The sequence below is a fragment of the Hippoglossus stenolepis genome, chromosome 12, assembly GCF_022539355.2.
Source record: "Hippoglossus stenolepis isolate QCI-W04-F060 chromosome 12, HSTE1.2, whole genome shotgun sequence".
Lineage (NCBI taxonomy): Eukaryota > Metazoa > Chordata > Actinopteri > Pleuronectiformes > Pleuronectidae > Hippoglossus > Hippoglossus stenolepis.
Window position 1 is genome coordinate 17,722,479 of NC_061494.1, and position 25,493 is coordinate 17,747,971.

At 41.8% G+C, this 25,493-nt stretch overlaps 1 protein-coding gene across 2 annotated transcripts in view; it reads right to left on the reverse strand.

The window, feature by feature from the left end:
- Positions 1 to 1,250: 1,250 nt before the first annotated feature.
- Positions 1,251 to 25,493, reverse strand: part of chrm3a (cholinergic receptor, muscarinic 3a) — a 74,849-nt gene continuing 50,606 nt past the window's right edge. For both annotated transcript variants that reach the window (XM_035171745.2, XM_035171742.2), the window contains one exon: positions 1,251 to 5,123. In XM_035171745.2, the coding sequence (XP_035027636.1) occupies positions 3,152 to 5,104 (1,953 nt within the window). In that variant the 5' untranslated portion in view covers positions 5,105 to 5,123 and the 3' untranslated portion in view covers positions 1,251 to 3,151. The remainder of the gene's footprint in view (positions 5,124 to 25,493) is intronic.

Consider the following 25,493-nt stretch of genomic DNA (forward strand, 5'->3'; position numbering starts at 1 on the left):
CAATGATGAGGGTCACATGTAACAGAACAATAAATAAAAGCGCTCCCCCCCGCTCACGTTGCATTGACTGAGAGAGTTTTTGCTGCGTTTGTTTGAGTGAAGCCTGGAGCCACTTTTAAGTCCATCCCTCCAATCAACAGATGACTGTCAGCTGCATGTGTCCTCCCAACAAAACCTGTTCCCATGTGTGTGCCTCTGTGTGTGTGTGTGTGTGTGTGTGTGTGTGTGACCTTAATCTCTACATGCCTCTCTAGTTCAACCAATTACAGAGACAGAAAGAATTACTGTATTTCTTTAACAACTAGAATATTAGAGAAACTAAAAAATAAGAATTGTCATTATTGTGCAAGAGCCGACAGTGCTTTGATACTATTACTACTATAGACAGAATTGATCGTTCCCCGAATTTGAGCAGGGTCTGGGTATAACACCACAAATTCATTCAAAAAAAATCAGTGAGCCTACTTTTTTGGAGGAAGTAAATCGAATGAATTTGTCGAAAGACTTAAAAACTCTTAATTTCTTCAACTGTAAGTGAATCATGTTGGAACATGTTTGAGTCATTGATTTTTAGTGACATGAATGATGAATTAGTTTTGAAATATCCTGCAATAACCTTTGTTAGGCCTAAATAATTCCACAGCTTTATAATGATCCAGAACCCTGCTGAGATAATAACATCACACTTATTGAAAACACTCTCAAAACAACGCAGGGTCCAGACTTCAATGGGATTAAACAAGTCTGCCATTTTTTGGTCTGGAAAAAAAATGTAAAAATCTGATTTGGGGGCTCTTGCAAACAGCACGAAACAATATTGGAGCATATTTCTAAAATAAAAAAAGTAATCCTAGAAACAATAGAGGCTGTAACAGTGAACATATTCATATGTGTCCTTACAGATCTAATATTGCACAGTGGGTGTAGATGTTTGTGGCGTCCTTTGGTGACACTTGGATTAAAATAACTTGTACTTAATGGACCAAGACACTGAAAACAATAGAAGAACTGAGGCCTAACAACAGTTCTGACTTTTTAGCACTGATGGAAAAATGTATAACATTTGCAAAACATTATAAAATATTGAGACACTTACCCAAACCTCATTGCCCAGTCTCAGATGTGAATTTGTAATATTGCCAATATGAGGCAGGCTGATATTCAGGTTTATTCAGCATTCTGAGTGAAATAAATACAGTTAAACTGAATAGAAACATTCATGTCCGGACTTGTGACACAAAAAACAGATGATTTGTCAAAAAGTTAGTTTATTGACTTAAAATATGAGTACGATTGGCATACTTGAAATGTAACAAAATGTTTGTGTTCACCATTTTGGTCGTTTACATTCCCAATATCGAAGTACAAAAATCCCACATTTTGATGAAGAGTTTATGGTGACACTGGAGCACATTGGGTTGAAAGCAGACATCATATCCACTGTTGACAGGCGAGAGATATCTTTTTTTTACATCTCCTTTGCATACAGCACATTAGGTTTGACCACTGCATCCAACATAATCCACTCTACTCCTTCTTCAGCACGTCAGGTGCCGCGATGCAGTTTGTCCTCTGCCTCAAATACTTTTAGCTCAATATTCATACGAAAATAATGCAGTGCAGCAACAATGTAAAAACCATCCACATAAGATAAGAATAACATAATGTGCATTAAAATAAAACTCAAATAAAAATTCTTGCCTTAGGCGGCACCTTAATGCTTACTTTTGTTGGTATGTGGTGTTTCTCCATTTTCTATATGGAAAAACATGATGTACCGTAGACCAAGGCAGGTGTCAACTCTATATACAAATCAATGACGAGTCTTATGAATCATTTTAAAGAAGAAATACTTCACCCACAAATCATATAAAATTAAAGAAAAAACCCAGATGACGACAGAAAGTTAAACGTACCTTTTATGAATGTGGCCATTCTTTTTTATATGCCAAATATATATTTAAAATATAAATTTATTCAATATAAGCAAAATTATGAACTGAAACATAGTTGGATTGACAGTCTGGACTACAAGTCTTTCTCAGGCCACTAGAGGCTGCCATTGCTCTACCATACAAAAGATGGGCCACCTTTTACAAAGAGCTCCTAGGATGTGTAGTTTTGTATAAATGTAAAAGGTAGTGTAGAATCAAACACACATCTTTATAAATGGACATCTGTATGTGTGTGTGTGTGTGTGCAACCAACCACTGTGTATCAAGTCAGAAATATCCAAATGTACACAAACAGAATATCATCATTGTATAATCAATACTCTTGACAAAAAACTGCAAGTACATAAAACACCAATGTACTTATTGTCTCCACCATAAAAACCACAACAATCACATTGAACACAGCAGCAGTTCACCGACTGTAGTGCCACACAGAATATTCACAACTCAGTTCATCAGAAGAATCATTTTCAGACTGGCTCAAAAATCTCAGGAATATCTAGAAAAACCAAAGATGAATATCACAAAAATAACAAATCTCTGTTGACGAAAAGGACACAATTTAAGAACTTCTTTATACTCCATCGGACAGGAAAGCTATATCCATGTAGAAAGGCAATGTACAGATGTTCTGATAAAAACACAAGCCAGTCAAATCAGTTCAATGTAGAAGCCTGTGAAACACAAAGTCATTTTGTCTTGGCTGTCAGCGACATATTACAGATACATAGTTTTGTTTAAAATGCAAAACCACGTTACAGATCTAGTTACCCACAGAGAGCAATGATAAGAAATATGAATCCCAAACCCTGTGACAAAGATATCTTCTCCCCTTGTGTCGACTGCACTTCAATAACTCTCCTGCGATACATTTTAAAGCCCTTTTCTATTGTTTCCACTCAGTTCATTTCTCTCAGGTGTATAAACGTGACATGGTTCTCCAAGTACGGATGGAGAGGTTTCATCTCTGGACCTCGCCTTAAAAAACCCTTCACACATACAAACAGCTTCGCTCAATTGATGAACCGACACAAACAGACACCTGACGTCCACCACATAGGATCGCTGTGTGACGTACCAGCAGAGAGACACATTAAGGATCTCTAGGTAAAGAAACTCCACAGAAATAAATACATGGATGCTTCTTCCTCTTCCTATGTTAAATTTAGATTTCGACCATCTTAGTGTCTTGTCCTTTACGTGGTCTCCGTAGGAATCCTCCTGTGGAAGACCACTGAATTCCTCTGCTGAAACTGCTGCTTCCTCCTTTTCTTCTGGTCCCAGCGACACAGCAGTATCATCTTAAAGGTTGTGCGGAAAGTCTTGTTGCACAAGGCGTAGCACATGGGGTTGACTGTGCTGTTGACGTAGCAGAGCCAGTACCCGACCGCCCACAGCGTCTCCGGGATGCAAACTTCGCAGAAGGCATTGATCAGCACCATGATGTTGTAAGGGGTCCATGTGATGATGAAAGCAAAGAGGATGGCGCTGAGAGTTTGAGCTGCCTTCTTCTCCTTCACTAACGACATGCGCTTCCTCTTGGTTATCTGAGTCCGAGCTCGGGAGGCAAAACGCTTTGCGAGGGCGGCCTCTTTAAAGGACAATGGGAGAGAGGGGGATTTGGTGGTTGTGCTGGTGCTATTCCTGTCAGGGGCAGTGGTAGCAGATGTTGGAGGATCATCCAGAGAGCCTTGGTTAGACGTAGCCTGGATGATAGGCATTGACTGAATCTTGCGTGAGCAGAAGCGTTGGTGGTAGCTATTGTCTGAACTGTTTGCTCCATCAGAGGTCGTGGTGGCAGTGGTGTTGGTGGCGACTGTTGAGAGACTGTCTCGGCTATACTCCGCTCCTTTTAGCGGATCCACCTCTGAGGCTGCGTCCAGTTCCTCACATGAGGAGAGCTGGGAGTTGACGGCTGCCTTTATACCTGGCAGGCTGAGAACAATGGAGAAAATAGCATGACTCTGGGAAATCATCTCTCTGCCCCCACAGTCCTCATCCTCTGAAGACCCAGAGTGTTCCAACGAGACTGGAGCATCATTGTTGTTCCAGCTGTCACTGCTACTCTGGTCCGGATCGCCCTCGCTGTGCCTTGTACTACCAGGTCTCCAAGAACGAACCCCGGGCCAGCAGTGGAAGCGGCCAACCAGCTCCCGACATGTGCTCTTCCTCTTGGACAACCTGGTTAGCTCGTAGCTGTTGCAACTTCTAGAACTTCCTGTCTGATGGACAAAGCGGGTTTTGTCACCCCCACCGTTCACACCTCTTCCTGCTATCCCACCACGAGCCCCTGAACCCTGTAGTCCAGCTAACTCTTTCGAACGGTTCTGGGTCTCCAGGTAAATGCGCCAGTAGAGAACACTCATTATCGTCACAGGCAGATAGAAAGCAGCCATGGCTGTGCAGAAGGTTATCGTGGGCTCTGAGAGGAACTGAATGTAACATTGATCTGTGGGTACTGTCCTTTTACCCTCAAAATACTGCCATAGCAGGATGGCAGGGGCCCACAGAACAAGTGAAACAACCCAGGCAAGGCCGATCATCATCCCAGCTCGCTTTGTGGTTCGTTTGGCCCGGTAAGTCAAAGGCCTGGTGATTGAAAAGTAGCGATCAAAGCTGATGACCAGGAGGTTCATAACTGACGCATTGCTGGCCACATAGTCAATAGCCAGCCACAGGTCACAGGCCCAGTTGCCCATGGCCCAATAGCCCATCACAAGATAAGCTGTGTAGAGGTTCATGGAGATGACCCCTATGATGAGGTCCGCCACGGCCAAGCTCAGAAGGAAGTAGTTATTGACCGTCTTCAGCTGGCGATTAACCTTGAAGGATACCACTACCAGAATGTTGCCAATGACGGTGATGAGAGACAACATTCCCGTCAGCAAGACAATTAGGACAACCTGCCACACAGGGTGGCCACCCAAGGGATCCACAGTTCTGTTTCCATTTTGGGTTTCTGAGGTGAGGTTAAAGAGTTTGCTGGTGGAAGAAGAATTATCATCCAGGGTATTCACATGGGAATAAAACAAGGAAGCTCCTCCAGTTCCTCCTTGGTGGAGAGCATTGGATTGTGGGTAGCCTCCGGCTGCTGGTGGCGAGGTGTTGGCACTCAGGAAGAGACCAGGGTCTGTGCTGTTGGAGCTCATTTTTATGTCCTGGCATATTCTAAAGAGAGAGAGGCAGAAAGACAGAAAGAGGAGGCAAGAAGTTGCAGAGAAGGGGGGAGGGAAGAGAGACTTGGTGTAAAGGAGGAGAAGAATAGAGTGAGAAAGAGAATGAAACAGAGAAAATACACATGAGTAGCTGTCATTCCTCTTCACAACCAGTAGGTGAGGCTAGAAACCTGTTCTTCTAAGCAGGGTGTTTGAACAGACTGAAAGGATGTTTGGTTTTAATTTGTCTTTCCTGTTAAACAATCACTCATAACTACATTTGTAGACGATCAGTTTGAACAGTGTAAATACGCGGCGAGCCATTTATTAAATTACAACTTGACAACTGAATCAACGAGGCTAGACAGCCAAAGCATTCAGCGACAGAGAGGGATTGCAATCAGCACTTATGGGTTTCTTATGACATCCGGGAAATTGCAAAGACATTTCACTCACACACATGTAAGATATCATCAACATGGCAGTCGTGTTGTTGCACCATGCATAACATCAAACCTTAGGCAGGGTGTAGTTTTAGACGCTCACACTAAGACACACATGAACAATCAAACTCTAGCTCTTTTGTTTGGTGTCATCTGGTTCTGTCTCAGTCTTTCTGCCTCTATGTTCTGTAGTTATCCTGCTTCCACTCTGTGGACTAATTCATCTAAAATATCGACACAGCAGACAACAGCCCAAAAACAGCAGGTGCAGTGTCTGTTCATACACGAAGTCTAAATAATTAATGGCACTGGTAGGGTGCAACATTACGTAGACAACAAGTTTAGGCTTGAAGCTGGAGGACAAAGAAGATCATTTAAAGGAGAAAGCACTGCACAGGCTTGGGAAGTACTCTTCTACCTCTTCTTGTCTGAATACAGTGGCTTTTGGTGTCAGTTTGATCATGTAAATTCATGTTAATTAGCCACCAGGGTAGGTCTGATGTTCCGTAAGCCCCCTAATTAAGAAAAGGTTGAAGACACCTTTTAGACAGAGAAATTTGTGCAGAGATAAAAGTGTGCGGTGGTGAAACAGAGTGAAAGTTGCACCGCAAGAGCTAACAGCGGCGTTAATCCTGGGGAGCGTGACGTACTGTTTGGTGTTTGTTGGGGATCACTTCCCGATGCAGAAACAAACAATCAAAAGAAATGTCCTGCTGATTTCCGTCAAAGCAATTCTTGATAATTGGATAGTAAGATGGGGACTTTTGTAATAAACGTGTCATTTCCAATTCAACATTTCCTGTGAAGTCGATTATTATCACTGTGGTGTTTTGCATTCAGATGTGTAGATGTTTGTGTGTTTGTGTGTTACAGGCAAAGATGAGATATTTAACAACAAATATAATAAAGTGAGAAAGATTGAAAGATTTCCTTTAAGGATTTGAGGCATCCTTTCATGTCTTGTAAACATCTCCACGGTTACACAACACGCCATTTGTGCAAACACCCTAATAACATGTGCTGACAAACATGTATGCGCAGCCACAACAATCCCATAATATTTCATCCCAAGGGGAGAGGTATTTGAAGCAGAGTGCTGCACCTGTGCCTTGACACAATCTCAGACCTCCCACTGAGCTGTTAAAGAACCTCAGTAGCCGACAGCGACTGACACCGAGCACACACTGAAATAACTGTTATCAGGAGGCTCCCCTGCTATGGACACATATCACTGCATCCATGCACAAACACGGATAGTATGCTCTCACATTTAACACATAAATATGCAATACGGGCATCGTGTAGAACAAATCTGCAGAGAAACATGCAGCACAGTAGTAGAGTAGGTAAACAAAAAAATCTGTATAAAAGCTCCAACATATGATGAGGGGTAAACTTCAGAAAACAAGTAACTTTTAACTTTTCACAAAACAAAATCTTTTGAGTGCACACGCGAAAGAAATGTGCTACTATTGAGTGTTAAACATCTTTTAATTGGAGTTTGAATACAAGGGCATAAACAGTTTGGAAAACAATCTCAAATCGGCTGCACTGACTTGATGTAAACACTGAAGGTGTAAAATGAAATAGCTACGTTTTTAAAACAACAACAATCAATTCACAGTGAAATGTTTGAAATCCATTTTGGGTAACGGAGTCAGAGGTTTGCAGAAAGGAGACTGGATATTATGGGAAAATATCACCAAACACCAGACTCCTTTTATCCGTCTTATTTATCAAAAACACAATTTCAATTACACAGGGTGGAGAAAATAACACCTGTCTAGTTTTGTATGTATAGAACAATTCAGCAAAAACCCTACAAGTGTCTGTATAATGTAAGTAAACTGTTTATTGAAGCTCTGTTTTCATGCATAACATTGACTTGACCATGGCAAATATATTTATTCATGAACAAACCTAGCCGTGCTGCCTCACATTTCACTGATGAACTACCATAAATTAATACAAATTTATATCTGTAGTCCCCCAGAGCAGAAACTGGCTGCACAACACAGGGAGGGCGGTTAAGTATAGTTTGTTTTTCCCTAAAACTGAACTTGATAAAGCCTTTTTTAGATTAAAAACTCTACGCTGCAGATGACTTCACCCTCTTACAACATGGGTGGGCTCGTGAAACCATTGAAACGCATCTGCTGCTGCAGGGAAGCTATTATAGTGTCTATCTCTACATGCTCACGTTAAGCCCTATATCTTAAGTTTGACTCGCAGGCACATGGACAGGTGATAGTTTCAGGTACGCCGACACAAATCGATACTCGTTTACTGTGTTGCAACACAACCTGCTCCCTGACATTTTGAGGCATTTGTCCGATCAGGGCTGGACAAAGCAATCCAAGTAGGGTCCAAGGATCCATCTGAATGATTGGGTGACTAATACAAGGCCATTTCAGGTTTCTATTTTCAGCAGCTCATCTAGCAGAGCAGTGATACGGGCAGATGATATCCAGCAAGTATGAGTCATGTTGACAGGCCCCTTTTTCAAAAGTTATAGCTGCTATAATATTACCTCTTCGGCAACACAACATTCCTTCACTAACAGGAAATCTGTTCAACTAGTCTTGTTTTCCCCAGCAGACCTATTTACATCCAGTACAAGGGGGTTAGTCGTGGTCTGCTTCAAAAGAAAGTAAAGAATATCGTTAACTTCCTTTTTTGTGGGGCTCTGTCTAAAACATTAACAGTTAGATCTTGCATTGTTCATGTACGACCTTATGTAACATGCACTTCCGAGCTGGAGCAAAGAACAGGGAGACATCTGGAGGCAGACAGGGGTTTGAGGAGTTTACTGTAATAAGGCATAATTATAAAAAAAATATGTTAGGCATAAGTGGCTTAAACACAAAAAAGGTTTCTGCCAAACAAAACAGAATTAGATTCAACCGCAGACTCTAAGCAAATAAAATTAAAAAAAACACACCCTGCCAGATACAAGCAGAGAAAAACTAATCAAGAATTGGGGGTGGATCCGACTGACAATCCCAGAGTTGCGAGGCTTTGGTAATTCCGAGAGTGCAGAACTGCATCCATTTTTAGTCAACCCAGCCGATGCAAGCAGTGGCTTTGTGATTGCCATCACTGACTTGGCTGTGCTGCATTGTCACGCAATATGCAGATTGCAGCCTATGGCAAGAGGAGGGAGTCAGGACTTTCCACAGTGATACACACTGACCATGTATTTAAAGCAAGCAAACAGATTTGCACAGCATGCACAGTTTAAATTAAAAGTGGGGTTAGGGTAAGGGTTGAGGTCTCGAGAACCGCTCATCCTGCACATTTAACAGTTAACGCTACACTTCCCCAGCAGGTCCCCAGCAAAAGTTTGAAGTCAAACGGACGAGCGGCTGTTGAGAGAATCGTAAACAGAAAGAGAGAAGTACAGAAGACAGAGATTTCTGGATTTATTGGTTGTGTTATTTATAAAACATTCACTAGATCATGTCGGTAAAGCCTCAGCTACACCTTAAAGCTGAATGATGTTGTTACGAGGCTTAACTTTCAAATCCAATCCAGATCGTGATCGGACAATAAAGTTCTGATCATTCTTTCATTCATAAAAAGGTGGTGAGGTTGTGATTCAGGGAGAAATGTGATCGAGCAAAGTTTTGCCACAAAAACAACCACTGCAGAAGTAATCGGTTCGAGTCTTATTGGTGAGCAGAACCTGGGGTAGGTTTTATTTTACATTAACACGTAAAGTATGACTGCAGTAGAACTTTCTAAAACGAGACTTAAAGGAAGGTACCATCATCTCGAGAGTTATACAAATCCTGTACAATCTGCTATATTATTAATCAAGACTAAAAAAACGAATAATAAAATCGAGGAATGGCTTTGAACTAGATCTGTATTCTAGGTGGTGGAAAACAGAACCTGTGTATGCACCACAGGACGGATCTGACTTTTGGTTGCCCAGAGCGCAGTGACACAATTTCAGTATTTGCACACAGCTGTTCACAAAACACGAGATGAGGAGCAACCGGGGTCTGTTGCTCTTTTTCCCGCCACGACTGACACGTGAGTCCAGTGAGACGTCACAGCCGCTCTAACAATGGTTTTTGTAGGCTTGTAAATGTCTCGCATTTCCTTAAACAATACAGGGAACCAGAATAATATATGATGTTATTCTGATTTAATACAAAGCTGCAAATGGTCTTGGGGGAAAGTGCTGAGCCCAAAGCATGATTTTTTTTAAACCTTTACATTTAAAACAGGCAGCGATAAACCTACAAACGATAGTTGATAATGTTGTTAACATGATAATAAACTATCCTTTTTTAACAACTTTTAACTAGAAATAAAGTTCTGCGAAACCTAGCATTTCTTACCGAACAATTACATCATTTGGTGAAGCGGTGCCGGGCCTGTCCTTCATTAAAGAAAGGGATTTTTCAGATGCTGAGGGTTATCTAAATCTATCACAAGCTGGTAGTGATGGGGGCCGCTGCCAGAAGATGGTGGCAAGAGTTGTGAAGTAGCACAAGACCATCTGTCAGGTACTCAGTGCTGACGAGAACAAGTTAGTGCCGTTTAGTGTCGGTTTGCTCCGAGTCAAAATCCTGACAGATTTTCAGGCAGGGAAATCATAAAGGGGTGTGTTGTTACGCGACAGCTTTGCAGCACCTCCAGCTCAAAAAAAAGGACGTCACAGTCTCGCCTGAAATATCACCGGGCAAAAGGTGATTCGCTGGACAAGTAATCACTAGTGGAGCCGCACTTCGAGGGGCGATGGTAACACAACTGATGGGATCAGAAGGAGAGCGGTGACTGATGGAGGAGGTCGACCATGACCCATGAACTTCAGAATCAGTTGTAGGGGGAGAAGCTGTGGAGGAGGAGCTCGAGCCAGCTGCTGCTGCTCTTCCAGTCAAGTGGTACAGATAGAAGCTAATCGGCTTATTTTAAAAATGATCTTCTTTGAACGCTTTTAATCTGTGGATTCCTGCCACTGGTTGAGGAATTCAGAGAAGACAGAACCGTTTATACCCGTTTTTTACCCTTGTGCATCATGTTCGACCTCACAAACACACTGGAAAGTAAGGGGCTCTCTCATCCGCTGTGTTGCCAATTTAATGCACTCACTAAGGTGTTGTTTCCATCTCTATTGATCGGAGCCTGAGCCGATAATAATCGATGTCTACCGTGAAGCCATTTGACCAGGAAGCGAATGATGCTTGTATCCAATCCCATTGCAGACAAAAGTCAGATTTTCGTGGGTTTCTTGACCAGTGGAAAAGGGGCTATAGTGACAGAATAGATCTCAGCAGTAAACAAGTGTACAGAGGAAAATTATTCTGTTTCAAGTTACCACCCTTTCCAAAAATTTCTATTGTATTTTTGGTTTATTTTGTATTGTTGTTTTTCTTTATCGTAGTTTTTGTTGGCAGCAGTGAAATCAGTCATTTCCTCCCTGGATTCAAATTGCCTTCATTGCTGGTCTCAGCCTCTTCCGCAGCCGTACAACTCTGTGAAGTTTCTGCTAATGCAAAACAACATTTCCTACTGTTGGGCTGACTGCGCTAACCTTTTTTTTGACAGTGGATCACTTCTAAATATAACCGGGAGCAATGAAACAAAGAGGGAGCAGCCGCGGTGGGCTGTTCAGTGAAGGCTTTCAGGTGACAGGCTCCACACCTCCAGCTCCTTACCTTCCCCTCCTGCTGTGTGCGGTGTCACGTAGGAAAAATGCTGATTATTAACTGACTTCTTTATCCAAACGAGTTTCAATGACAGTTTTTTTTGGGGCTGCACTGTAAACAGATACAACCGCTGCTCCTCCCGTGTATTTCTGACACTTTTCTACTGTGTTCCAGGAGCCAAGTGTTAGATGACGGTACCTTCGACTTCACATAGTTTACATTTCTGTAATTTATCAGATGCATCTGTAAGGCCCCGTCTTTCATAGTGTTGGTCCAACTGACATGAAGTGTTCCTCCCAAAAGCAGCGAACCATTCATCGCTTATCACAAACGGTGCACGAGGTTCTCTGCATCCAAGTGGCAGACATTTGAGGATGCAACGAGCCGATAAGGTGAATTAAAAAGCCAGAAAAACAATCGTGTGTTTCCTGCAATGCATGAAAAGTCTCTGAGTGTCTGTCTCTTCTGGCCTGATGCCACTGAGGCCATATATGCATGGCTGTTATTTTACATCGTGATCATCGTATAATACCTGAGGTTGTTCAGGGTTTTCACTACAATATCCTCATTTGCTGTGTTTTTTTCGCTGATATATTCAACATTAAATTACTACAATCTGTTGCTCCTCATTTGCATAAACGGAACACAAACACACTCCCTGTGACTTTGTTCTGCTCTCTGGTGCCTCTTGTCTCCCGGCATTCACCGGGAATGAATGACAACTAATCACTTTCTTTGTTGGCGCTGCTGATGAGAGAACGGGGCTCCGCTGATTTTACATTGTTGCTGCCTTGGTAATTCAGAGATAATCACAGTTTTCTGACGCAGGAGCTGAATAAGTGACAGGTCGCTGAGGTCAAATGAGGTTCTTCATTAGGGTTTCCACAGGTTTTCAGTTAAGGGTTAAATTTCAGACTTTTTGAGTGTGACAGTAGTAACATTAAATGAAAGTTAATATAATTAAGAGGTATTGGAAATATTTAAGACATATTAACTGTTCTTACTGAACATAGCACTATTGAGTCTATTCATTTATTTGTTCACAGGTAAGATCAGTGAAAGAAGAGAACTGTTAAAATAAGCATTTGTGACATAATTATGTAATTTATCTAACATCATTTTAGTATAGTAGTCAGATTGAATGTATATTTACATGAATCATGAGTAAAAAAGCGTTAATATTTGTATTCAATAACTGTGACTTGTTTGTTTTAGGCTTTAATGAACATTAGTAAAAATATGAATACACAGTCATCAAGTGTGAATCTTGCTCCTCGATTAGAAAGTGTAAACCTAACCAGTGTAAACTCTTCCTCCTGCAGAGCCAGAAAACAGCGTCTCGTGTCTGTACAATGGAAGAAGTCACGTCAGTCCCTTAATACCAGGAAGCAGCTCCGCATAATTATTCTGCTCTAACCTTGTTTATTCTCCTTTATGACCGTGGGCCGCCAGGAGATCTGCTTTTATTGAGGTGTCTTTCTTTTGCTGCAGTCCAGATTACTGCAGCAGAAGTGTCTGCTAGCACTGGCACCAGGAGCCATACACACAAATGGCATTTTGACAGGAGCTTGGTCTGATTAAGTAAAAATAGGAGGAGGTGAAATAGTAATCAACGTGAGAGGTTATGCAGAGTGCCAAGGACGGCTGTGCACAGGATCCTGCCAAAACCCGGGTACTTGGAAAGACCTGGTATTTGTCTCGTAGAGGGACAGTGCAACTGTTTACGAGTCGGAAAACGTAAGCTGACTCATATACAGTACCTTACTTCCTAAGGTTTGTCTCTTTGGTTGGGTTAGATTGAATTGTTCCAAATCTGAACATGTGGCAGGCTTCACAATTTGCAACCCTGTCCCTAATTTTCACACGCAGCTAATTTTGCGATCGTGATTTACATTCACTGGAACATTAAGTTCCAACACAGGAAGCATTTAACATTCTTACACTGCAGCACAGGCACAGAGAGAAGGCTGAGGTGTGTTCGACTTCAACTCAGGGGACATGTCCTGTCTCACACTTCAGGTTATTGTTGAGTTTTTCAATATTTAACCATCATCTCTCCTTCATCCACACCGAGTGCTTTTCGTTGCTCAAAGAAAACCATAAATAACTGACAGATTTTTTGCGTTATGGTGCGTTATAAACACATTTTTAATATAGACTGTCCTACCACAAAGCCAACAGCCTCACTTGTTAAAGCGACAAAGACCTCTGGGGACCTAAGTGCAAAGTAGAAAATACTGTTATGGTGTTTCAGAATAAGGGCTCTTAAGGTGCCTCTGGGGTTGTTAGAGCCACACAGTATACACACTGGAGGAGCTGGTTTGGATGAATGGATCAGAAAAATGTTGATATAAAACACCCATGTTTGTTTCCCAGCTTCTTCCACGTGATTTCAATCCAATGATCTCTCCCTAAACATGCAACCTTAAACCACACATCTGTCAGATCGAGTCCTCCAAGGCACTGACGTCCTGCTGACAGGGACATTAAATTAGAAAATGGCTTTATATGTCACTCCGGAGGGAAATTACAAACATATGCTGCCCTGAGAGCTTCACGCACTACGATTTAAGAAAAAAAACACACAAACAGAGACAACACACGCAAATGGAGAAAACATCTTCATCAATTTGACAACAGATGTGATGTAAAAAGAAAACACAAAGCAGCTACTCACAACACAACCAAATACTCACAACACAAGCAATTATTCACAACACAACCAACCACACACAACACGACCAAATACTCACAACACAAAGAAATACTCACAACACAACCAAATACTCACAGCACAACCAAATACTCAAAACACAACCACATACTCACAACAAGAACAAATACTCACAACACAACCAAATACTCACAACCACATACTCACAACACAAAATCAAACTGGCCCTGAGAGCTCAACACACTACAATTTAAGGAAACACGTTTAAATAGAACCAACACATGCAAATGGATCAATTTGACAACACAAATGTGGCAAACACATTTTTTGCATATTTTGCCAGTTAAATCGGAAATTTTTTATAAAAAAATTATATTTAAATTAACACTTTGTTGGTATTATTCTTTAAAAGACTTAATGCCGACAGCTTAAAGTAGGATTGTAATTCTTCTTGTTGCAGGCTTCAGCTCTTGTGTTGTAGTAGTAACGTGTGGGGAGAAAACCTCCGTGTGGAACGAGGAGTAGGATGTTGTTATGCATCTGACCAGCGCCAGAGGCTCATGGGATTTCACACACATCCTCACCTCTGTGGTGGGTCTCCATGCTTTTTGACAGCCTCGGTAACAAGCTGCTGGAAGTCTTTAGACATGGCACTCTTAAGAAACTCAGACATGCTTCTGTAGTATGTGTGTGTGTGTGTGTGTGTGTGTGTGTGTGTGTGTGTGTGTGTGTGTGTGTGTGTGTGTGTGTGTGTGTGTGTGTGTGTGTGTGTGTGTGTGTGTGTGTGTGTGTGTGTGTGTGTGTGTGAGCAAAAGACAGGGAGAAAAATAAGAAAGGCAAAATAGAGACGGTGGAGGAGCATCTCCGGGAATATGTCAAAGAAAAAGTCTGCGGCAACTTGAGGATGACGGCGCAGACAAAGCACAGGTTCAACTTTCCTTCATTCTCGTAGTAAATCTCAACCTGGATGAGGTCCAATGCATAACTCGTACGTCTTTCAAAACAAAGGCAAAGGTACTGTCACTGAAATTAGGCCTGAGTTTTATGGTGGATGTCAGAGAGAAACACAGGAGTAAAAAAAAACTTTTTACTTGTGCGTTCAATCTGCCACAGTGACAGCCAGCTCCCAACAAGTGGAACAATCCAAACTATGAAATAACACACTTCGAGAAACAATGTCGTTTTTTCCGCAGGAGGCTAATTCCAGGCCTGACCCTCTGCCTCGCTCCCCATTCCTGCACTTCAGTACAATCCCACACAGATGCTATACACATGTACTGTAAGTGATAGGCTATTGCGATCAACCCCTTAAAAGGAAGTGCAACCATAAGCCTATTGAACAGGCACTTGAAGCTTTGACGGTGAGGGAGAAAAAACACACACTCACTCCTATGTAAACATGCTTGAGCAGGAAGAGAAGGGGTCTTTAAATGCTTGAGGGGGTTGTGCAGGGGGTACAGGAGGCTGAGGGGGGGGGGGTGAAGGGATATTGTAGGGGGCGAGGAATGTGTCAGGAGACATAAGTAATCACACCTTCTGCATGGGGAGTGTACGTTATCCAGCAGTGGGATATTATGTGTTTAGGAGAGAGGGGGGGGGACAAAACAGAGCTATAACCACATAGCATGATGGAGACCATGTCCACCATTGCACCGTTCACCGCTACACAACATGCACACACAAAGTGAGGCCGAGCACACGTGGACTGAGACACCATGCAAACCTCAAGTCTACCTGAGTCCCCCTGTTACTCGCACACTTACAGACGTGCAAAACACACACATCATCACTTGCCAAAGCTCAAACACTTGAGGGGGGGCCCTGAGTCAACAAGGTGATTACAACGTAGTCTTGCGAGCGATCCAAGTACCGTCACGATAGAGAGGTGGCGCGGACAGGACTGGTTATAATTCAGTCCAAACACTTCTCCTGGCGGAAGTCGACAGGCTTTACATAGACGGCTGACGGAGCGATAACTGTATTACAAACATGATCTCTTTGCAGGGGCGTCCGTGCAAACGCACACAGACTCACACAATCAATCTCATGTCTCTGGCTGCCTCCTCCTGTCTCGTTTACTCAAATAATGCCTTCCCAGGCACCCCACCCCGGTTTACACACCCGCCCACCCCCTCCCCACCAACCTAGCAGAAGGTGCATCCTATTTTCATCCAATAATTTCTGCCCAGGTTTCACGTCTGTACCTGGCAATGGAGACTAAAATAGCTTTTGAATTCGATTCCCTTATCTCTGGAAGTCATTGACGTGTCATCTGTCTTTCTCTCTCGTAAAGCTCGTTGTCTTTAAACCAGCCTCAGACCCTGATGTAGATCTGAAGAGACAGGTCCGACAAAAAGGAAAAAAATAACCCACAAGGGTCATTAGTAGGTTTATACATATGGTTGTTTGACACATGCATGCACACACAGAACTAAATCAGTGGAGAATATAAATGATTTCTTTCAACACAACACCCTGAGCTCTACCGGCAGAATATATTATCTTGATATTGAAGATTTAATTGAACGTTGTAAAGCTGCTTTTAGTTTACCTAGTTTGACTTTGTGGCTATCAATATTTAATGTCCTTCTTTTACAAACTATTTGCCCTGCTGGATTACTTTATTTGTGCTTACTGCTCAGAGTTCAATGTTTGATTGAGTAGTGATTACAAGGATATATACTTCATACATAAGTGTTGGCTGGTTGAGAGTTGTTGTTGATGAGAGTTTAAGTTCTGAATGTGCATGTGAAGGCAAAAACACATTTTAGAAATCGTAGGATTCCATGGAAAGTCAATCCTGAAATGTGAGTAGACACTAACAGGAATAAATTGGTTCTAAGTGGCAGGAAATGGGTTTTTGATGTATTCATGTGAATGTTTCAAACGTAACATAAGATGTGCCCTTATCCCAAAGTTTTAAGTCACCAATTAATGAACACCCAGGGAAAAGGAATTGTAAAGAGTTTTTGTTGAGTTTTGACAGCAGTCGCAGTCTGAGCTGTCACATACGCACCCACACAAGTGCAGTAGATAGGCTACATTTGCTGTTTGGCCTGTGTAAACACAACGTGTGCAAACAGTTCACCAGGGCAAAAATGTAGGGAAATGCTGAGATCTGAGAAATCTGAGAAATGCACATTAATTAACATCAATGTGCCAAGATTCAGCCAAATAGCTTATTTTAATCTGCAGTACCCAGACAGGTTGATGTAACACATTAGAAGACAACAAAGAAACACAAACTAATGTGATCATCCCTGTGTATGTGGTTATGTCTTGTGACCTTGACCTTTGACCTCCAAATTCTAATCAGGTCATCCTTGGACCCAATCGTATATTTGTGCCAGGTGGAGTGAAATTCGCTTTGACTGTTGCTGATATATCATGTTCACAAGAGCATGAGAAACTCAGTTCATCTTTGAGTTCAAGTGAGTGTTTGTGCCAAATGTGAAGAAAAATGAACATATGTAACTAGTTTTAAGAAATTCCCATAAAGTGGTCTAGAGATATCGTGTTCACAAGACTGGGATTAACGGATTGAAAACCCAAACACATAATACCTCCGATCACTTGCTGTGTGGCACGGATGCATAACAACAGACAAAACTGTGTGAAAAAGGTTTTAAAAGGTCTTGATCAGATGTAATATAACAAATCTGGAGATCACATATTGAAAACAGCCTAAGGGCCTTTATTCTGAAAAATGTTCAGATGCCAGTGGTCGAGCGAAACGTCAAAGTTAATAGCCTACAATAATATTTTATATCGGGTACTTACTGGCTAATGAACCTTGAATGCTAACGGTGTCAGATGAATGATGGATCAGCCTCACTGACAATTGGCTCTCGCTGCCGAGGCATGTTGTTATTGGACTGTCAGAAAGCATCCGACGCTGGAGGGAGACGTGAAAAGGAATCCATTCACAGCAAAGGGATTCACATGGGCGGGATTACAATGGGACTCATCGAAGGAGAAGTCAGAGATCATAAACTGACATAGTGTTGAATGAATCGGAATATTGGAGAAGTGTAATCCCTTTGACAAGAGCCTATTGTCTTCGACCGAGGAACTCAAGAGGCAAAGCACCAAGCTTAAACACAAATGGACTAATATCTTACATAATAAAACTGACAGCGTTTATGGGGTGGGGGAAGGGGGGGGTCCTTGCATCCAGTGAATGATGATCTGTGGCATGTAATGGTTCCCATCCGGCACACTGACAGGAACATTATGAGGATGGAGAGTGATGAGATCCTCATAAGCCTCTGATACTGTATGGAGCCATGCTGAGAGGAAGAAAGACTCTGTTTGACTCCTATTGCACTTATAACACGACTGCAATGAGTGGGAGCACTAACTGCAAGAGACGACACAGACCAGAGCACGATCCCTGAATATCATGTGGGCGGTTGAGCCATAAAACTCATTCGAGGCTATAAAGGAATCACACGCCCAAATAACGTTCTAGTTTTAATGACTCCATGTGTATTCACCTGTTGCAGATTCTAGCACTCAGGTGTAATCAGTTTAAGAATTTGACTATTGTTTCCAAAAGCCTCCACTGGGTGTGTGTGTGTACGAAAGGCTGTACCCTAAACCAAAATGATAAAAAATCTGCCTCCCTTGACAACCTGTCGATTTTGCCTTCAGCCCTCCCCTGTAAAAAGACTGCTGCATGTGCTGATAGAGAATTTGCGAACGAGCAGTGGAACGTCCTTTATCCGCAGTTTATATGTAAGAGTTGAAAGCGGATGGCGTCGAAAAGAACAGGAGGACAGCGCTGTTTGCCTCTCTCCCACAGAGACACTCTGTCCCTCTGTCACAGTCAGATTGACTGTCAGCAACACCAAGAGAAATCCTACTGGCGTCAGTGGCCGTTAAAACACAACAAAAGACTCGGCATAAACTCTGTAGATTGACTATGTGCACTATGTCCCCCGCAACACTGGTATGAACCGATCGGCTCCCAAAATTAATAATCTGGAGATACCGTTCCAAGTTATATTCACATCAAGTTTGGTAAAAATCAGTCTATGCCTTGTAGAGTAAAATGTGACAACTAACCTGAAATGACTATTTTAGGCTCCACTGCTTACACTAAGAAGAGTAACGCAGGTGCAACATGTCACAACATAACTAATGGTGCCTACGTGGCTCAGTAATCCACTATTTGTCAAAAATAAACCCGCAACTTGAGAACTTTCATTTGTCATCATCACATAACACCTGCAGTGTTGCGTAACTCTTACCGCTTGCTGTGTTTATTGACACTTCATTCATGGACTCTCATACTGACGTGTGCCAAAGGAAGAAAAAAAAAACCTTAGTACTGGAGTTGATTTTCTGCAGAAAGCAGCAAAGAGAGGTGAAGGTTTTTAAGTTCCATTAAATTAGTCTCTTACTCCCACGAAAATATATTTTTTTCAAGCACTTGTTTCTGCTGCCAGGAAGTAATAATCTATCCTTTTCTTTGCCTCTTGTGATGTCGAGAATGAAGTTTTCCGCTCTCCCAGCTTTGAACCACCTCTCTTTTAATCAACCGGACCACCGTTCTCACCCCAAAGGCTCTAGTGCGTCTCTCTTTTCAGATGTCAACACCAAATGAGGAGGCTCTAAGGCCCTTAAACTTATTTAAACAGTGCTGAGGGTGAGTTTATTACTCAGTGTTGAGGTAGATGGAATGAGATAAACACCATAACCACCCAAGAGTCATTCCTCAGGACAATGATCCAGCCTTAAAACTTTAATGTTTATATGAAACAATAAAGCCCAGCTGAGATACCATCCCTCACTTTGTCTCATCCCCTGTGCAGAATTTCATCCTGTGGGCTAATGATTTTATCTCCAGCCGTTCAATAGACTTGTAATGGCTTAGAGAGACAGAAGTAGACAGATGGGAGGACGAGGTGAGAGACGCAGATAGACAGAGGGAAGCAGAAGCTACTGTAAGAAAGATAGAGCAGGAGGGAAAATCCCCCTGTGGCCTGGATTTGACTGGTATGATTCCATTATCTTTCTCTTTTCATAGCGGGTGACCTCAACCTATAGCTTTCCATGTGGGAATTAAAATCACAGTTGGATGTCATCCACGGACACGATGACGCTGTAGAGGCGTCTATATAATTCTACATTCAGTATCTCTTCGACATAGAGTTCTAACAACCATCTCTGAATCCATACTGGTTAAATATTGGCTCCTGCACATGTTGTGTGTTGTATATTGTAGTATTGAGAAAGCACCCACCTGTGATGGGAAAGGCTTTTTTGTGTTTTAAATGTAGGTCATTGAGCTCTGTCAATATTGAATGTTAAAAATCATCTTGATGACGCACAGAAAGCGAATTGAGTCCACTGTACACAGTGCTGCCATTAATCTGGCGTAGGCTGACTGTGGACTCATTGAATGATGTCATATTGGCTGTTTAAAACTTCCACACCCCTTAAAATCACCAGGAACAACTTCTCCTACTATGTTATGAATGAATAAAGGGGAGCATGCGACTGCTGATTCATTTTTTGTGGAGGACACTTCACTTTTCTCTGCGTGTTCTGGTGTAATTATTCACTGATTACTAAGTAAACTGATGTGAAGTGCGGGGGTGAGTGAGCAGCTGACAGCTTGAGCAGATAGTAGCCTCGTTCGAGTCACTGAACATGATTGATGTGTGTTGGATCAGCTGACCATCATCTGCTGGGTTGCACATGACTTACAGAACACGTCCTGCCTGAACTAACGCGATGCTTCATTAACTTATTTCATCTATCATCATCTATTTCTTCTTCCAACTCCCAATATGGCCAAAGTCATTCACTTTGAAACTCTGAAGTAACATTGCTGTTCCTCTTCCTCTCGTGTGAGAAGACGAGGAGGACGTATTTCACATTTAAAAAGGAAAAGTAGAAAGTGTTACTTTTGGAGAATTGGTCATTAAGACGGAGCAGAAAAAAATCAGGTCAGAGGACGAAATGAAATCCAATTCACACATTTCAAGCTCCTGTAGAAACTTGAAGTTCACAAACAGTTCAGTGTGCTTGTTTCTCTCTGTCGTTGGGGCGACTACATTACCACACCCAGATCGATAGAAGATTTAGGTCTGAGCAAACACACACACTACTCTTCATTGTTAAGATCAGGGCCCGCAGGAGTTTGAACCAGGAGTTTCAGGACAAATCCACATCCGGGACCTGTCACATTAATGGATATGCATTGGCACCACTGACTTGTTTGTCTTTGTGATACCGTGCTACTCTGCTTTCTGTTCCTGTTGTAGAGAAAAAAAGAGCAAACCCTCTTTGTAAACACAGCAAAACTCAAACACACACTACAAGACCGAATGAGAATTACGTTTCCCGATCACATGGACTCATTGCATAACAAATGGTCCCTCTTTTTCTGCTGAAAAATAAAACCTCTCCCACTCTCCTCTCCTGATCTGAAAAATACTGATCCATGCCTTCACTTCCTCACGCTTGGATTACTGCAGCTCACTATTCTTTATTCCTGTTTGAGCACGATCGCCCAGAGGCAGCACCGTACAAATAAAATAACACTGAACAAAATAACACTTCCCCTTACTTTTCAGAATTGATTTGTAAGATCTTACGGTTAATTTAGTAAAGTTCAACGAGGCCTGGTTTCATGTTGAATCACTGACCTCATGAGCTCCTGCATGCTTGAGCAGCGAATCTGTGCCGAGATCCATTCTTGAACCTCAGAATGACCAGGCTCACACTGTCAGAATCGTTTCACTCCGTGTGCCTCTGTCATTTTTCTAAATCTCCCCTTTTAAAGTCTTTCATAGAGAAGAGATGTTTTCTCCAAGCTGTATCATTTATTCTGTGTTGTATCGCTCTGCCTTTATCTCCTTTGACCTTGAGAAACCTTTTCTCTTTGGTGGTAAACAGAATCAAACAGAAACTTCTGTTGTAGGAACCAGGAAAGGTACAAACAACAATAATTCTCTTTGAGACATAAACGCACTAAAGCTTTTTTTTTGTGCCATTTCGGTGAAAAGGATTCGCAGAATAGGACGCAGGTATAACATAGCCTGTTTCTGACATTAGAGAATAAAAACATTTGGCCTAATGGACAAAAAGAGAATCATGCTGATATTTTGGTAAATGTACTGTATATAGTACGACCAATCAAAGTGCTTTACAGTACAAGCCACATTCAACCATTCATGTACACATAAATACAAGTGCTACTGTATGTTTGCTCAGCCGTCTGGGGCCACTTGGGGTTCAGTATCTGGCTCCAGCCACAGCATCCACCCATTCTGCCACATATTCTGGGAAAGGAACATTTCCCAGTGTCATGTTAGTGTTGAATTTAGAGCCTGTTAATGTACAGTTACCCAAAATACCACATTAGGCCCCCTTCCTATGACTGTCAGTGCTGTGGACACTTAATGAACACTTTTTACGAGGCGCTCCGCCTGTGGGTGGACAGAATGAGGATATGTTAGAAGTGCTGTCGACTTGTCGGTGTTGATCCCCGGATCCACGTTTGAAACGTGCTCTGATTTGCCACCTGTATGTGCACACAGTTTGATATGATCCAAACAGGTTCTCAGGCGGTAGCTGCTCACCGAAGAGCCCAACTTGATATTCTGTGTGTGTGTGTGTGTGTGTGTGTGTGTGTGTGTGTGTGTGTGTGTGTGTGTGTGTGTGTGTGTGTGTGCGCACTGTTAACAGATGCCGCAGAACACAGGATATTTGTTCCCACCGAGAGGTAGAAATTGGCACAAACTAAAAGGGACAACTATGATGTACAAACACTTATTTCAAATATAGCATAAGTCACTGTAATGTGACACGCCTCATGTGTATTTACCTACTTTTTCAAACAATTATTCTATATTGGATTTAATGCGGCTCTACTAATGTATATTAACCAGGCAGGTTTGAGATCATATATAAACGTTACACAGGACAGAGGTGGAAGTTTCATTATAGGTGCTCTCCTTTTTTCGGCAGAGTGATTACTCATTGCTTCTAAAAGTGAAGCTTTTGGCTTTTAAGTTTCGATTCATTAATCCCTGTGGGTGGAAATGTCTCCACAGAGACCAGATAGCAGAATTCAATTTAGGCAAGACTGCAGGATGGGAAAAATGCAAAGGGCTACAGTGTGCCCTCGAGGATTTTTGGTGGTTGAAGAGGGAGTTTGCACAACAAACCCTGCGTTCTGCTTCCCTGAGATCTGAAATATCTCAACCTGGTTGTTAATTCTGTTGCACGACATCAACGCAGTCGAGGAGGTTGCCTTGACTATGTGGAAAAAAAGAGGGGAATGGTGACAGGTTGCCTTTGTGGACAGTAAGAGAACCGTAGGCTGGTGTGAAATGACAATAATGCTGTTATTTACACTTTCTCACTTCTCTCCTTCCCTGGAACACACATATTATCATTATTAGACTAAATATAAATGCCTTGCTCTCCCTATTTGTCAGGAGTTTTGACATGCAACACGTGAAATATGTAATTATCATCGCAGTCTGCAATTGCTTTCCCCGAAAAGGAACTGATCCCACTCTGAGCATGATGCAGATGGTGCCGAGCAATGCTGACAGAGCAACCAGAGGCAATTTAGTGCAAAAGTTTTTTTCCTGACTCAAACTTGCATTTCCGTGTGGTATTTATACAGAGTAATAAATGCTTACAAGCTGCCCTCAGAGAGGTGAGCACTTTCTACAGCATACGAAATATGCTCAGAGAGATAATTAACCACTTTGATACACTGCACGTAGTGTTCCTCTCATTTGGAAGCTGTCACCTCTGCACACTGCCTCCACCGACTGTCAAGGAGGACTCGCAATTTTTCTCTTTAAATATGAATAAAATAAATGAATATAACTGTTAGATTTATGCATATATTGTCTTTTTTTTATATAAATCATATTTCCGCCCACTTTTAGAATGAGTCTGGCGCCGGAAATAAATTCCCCATTCCTTTTTCTCCATTGACTTTTCAGAAAACCCTTATGGAACCAGGCCGAGCAGCTACAATATAAATCCTGACCACAAAAAAAATTATTCAGAGCCCAGATATAATATAAATAATATTTGAAAAAGGGAAGCCACAAGCTGGGCCTCACTCACACTCATTAGATGACCTGAGTTGTAGTGATTTTCACCCCTTTGGACACTTTTCCTCATCAAAAAACCACAGCATCTTAGAAAGGGAAATCAAGCTTGCTCTGTCGCTAACGTGACGTAAAGCTGAACAATGACTGTCTTGATTTTTGTGGCCGTGGTTCATTGTACATTGTACCTGGAGCTTCTACAGGGAGCATATAACATCTTTTCACAAACTCGTAGATTTAAATTAATATAAAAATCTTGCAGAAGTCTACCTCGGATGGTTAAAATATTACGGCTGATAATCACAATGAATGAATGATTCTTACTTACAGAACCCCACTGTTGAGCTCTAGTTCCAACATATCAGGGTAGAAAAGGTGCAATGCAGTGAACATTTGCTTTTAATGTGACTTTGAATATCTATTGATTTAAACATGAGTTGATGTTTTTAAGATTTTATCCTTAGGGAAGAATCATCCCTGCTCTTTTCAAAAATCATGAATAAAGTCATGACATTCAATCTTTAGAAAGAGGAGAGACCCATTTATGATACTGCTCTTCCCTCTCTGTAGTTTCCCTGCATGCAAGCTTCAGTGCAAAGGGTGAGGACTCAGTGAGGAGTATTCAGAATAGTCTGGATTGATATAAACGCATTTCTGGTCCCAGGAGGAGAAAGACTCATCCATTAAACTCACATCAGCCCATGGGAAACATATTACATCTGATGTGGAAGTTACCATCGAAACAGGAACACACACAGGGAGTCGATGGACCCCAGTAGACTCAGGATGTTATGTAACTAGAGGTCAACCGTGTTGGTTGCCTTCAGGTGCTCTCCTGCCACGTCAGCCATGTGCAGGCCTCACAGGCGTGAACTGCAGAGATAAGACTAGAGGAATACTAGAGTGAACTTCAATCTATAGTTTGTGTTTTGCCAAGCGTGTTTTAACCCGATGCCCCAGAACTTCAATTAAGATTAGCTTCTCGTGTTCTGTTTATGTGTATTTGCCAGTGGAATTCTTTTTATATTTTCAGGCAAATTGATGTATTGAATATTCCTACTTCATGTTATTAATCAGACGTTCAACTCTGACTTGGCACTGGTCTCTGTGTGTGTGTGTGAACAGTTTGGCACATTTGCAGGGAGATAAATAAATTGATTACGGCACTGAATAAAAAGTAATACAACTAAATTACTTAGCGGAGGGCATTTTAGCTGCCTAATCAGCCAACATTATCATTATGATATATTACATAAAGCAATTGTGCAAATAATTTTATTATACAGTGAAATTCATTAATAAATGAGCAAATATTGCTATGGAGACATACTTATCTATAAAAACCATGCCGTTAGTCTTGTAACATTTAATTTATTAATTTCTTTACTTTATGGAATTAAGTTAATATCATTCAAAATCAGTTTTCCTTTATATGTTCATTTAAGCACCAGTGTCTCCCAAATTTGGTGAGAACAGCTATTTCATCAGAGGATTCAAGGTGAATGGATTACGGAGCCT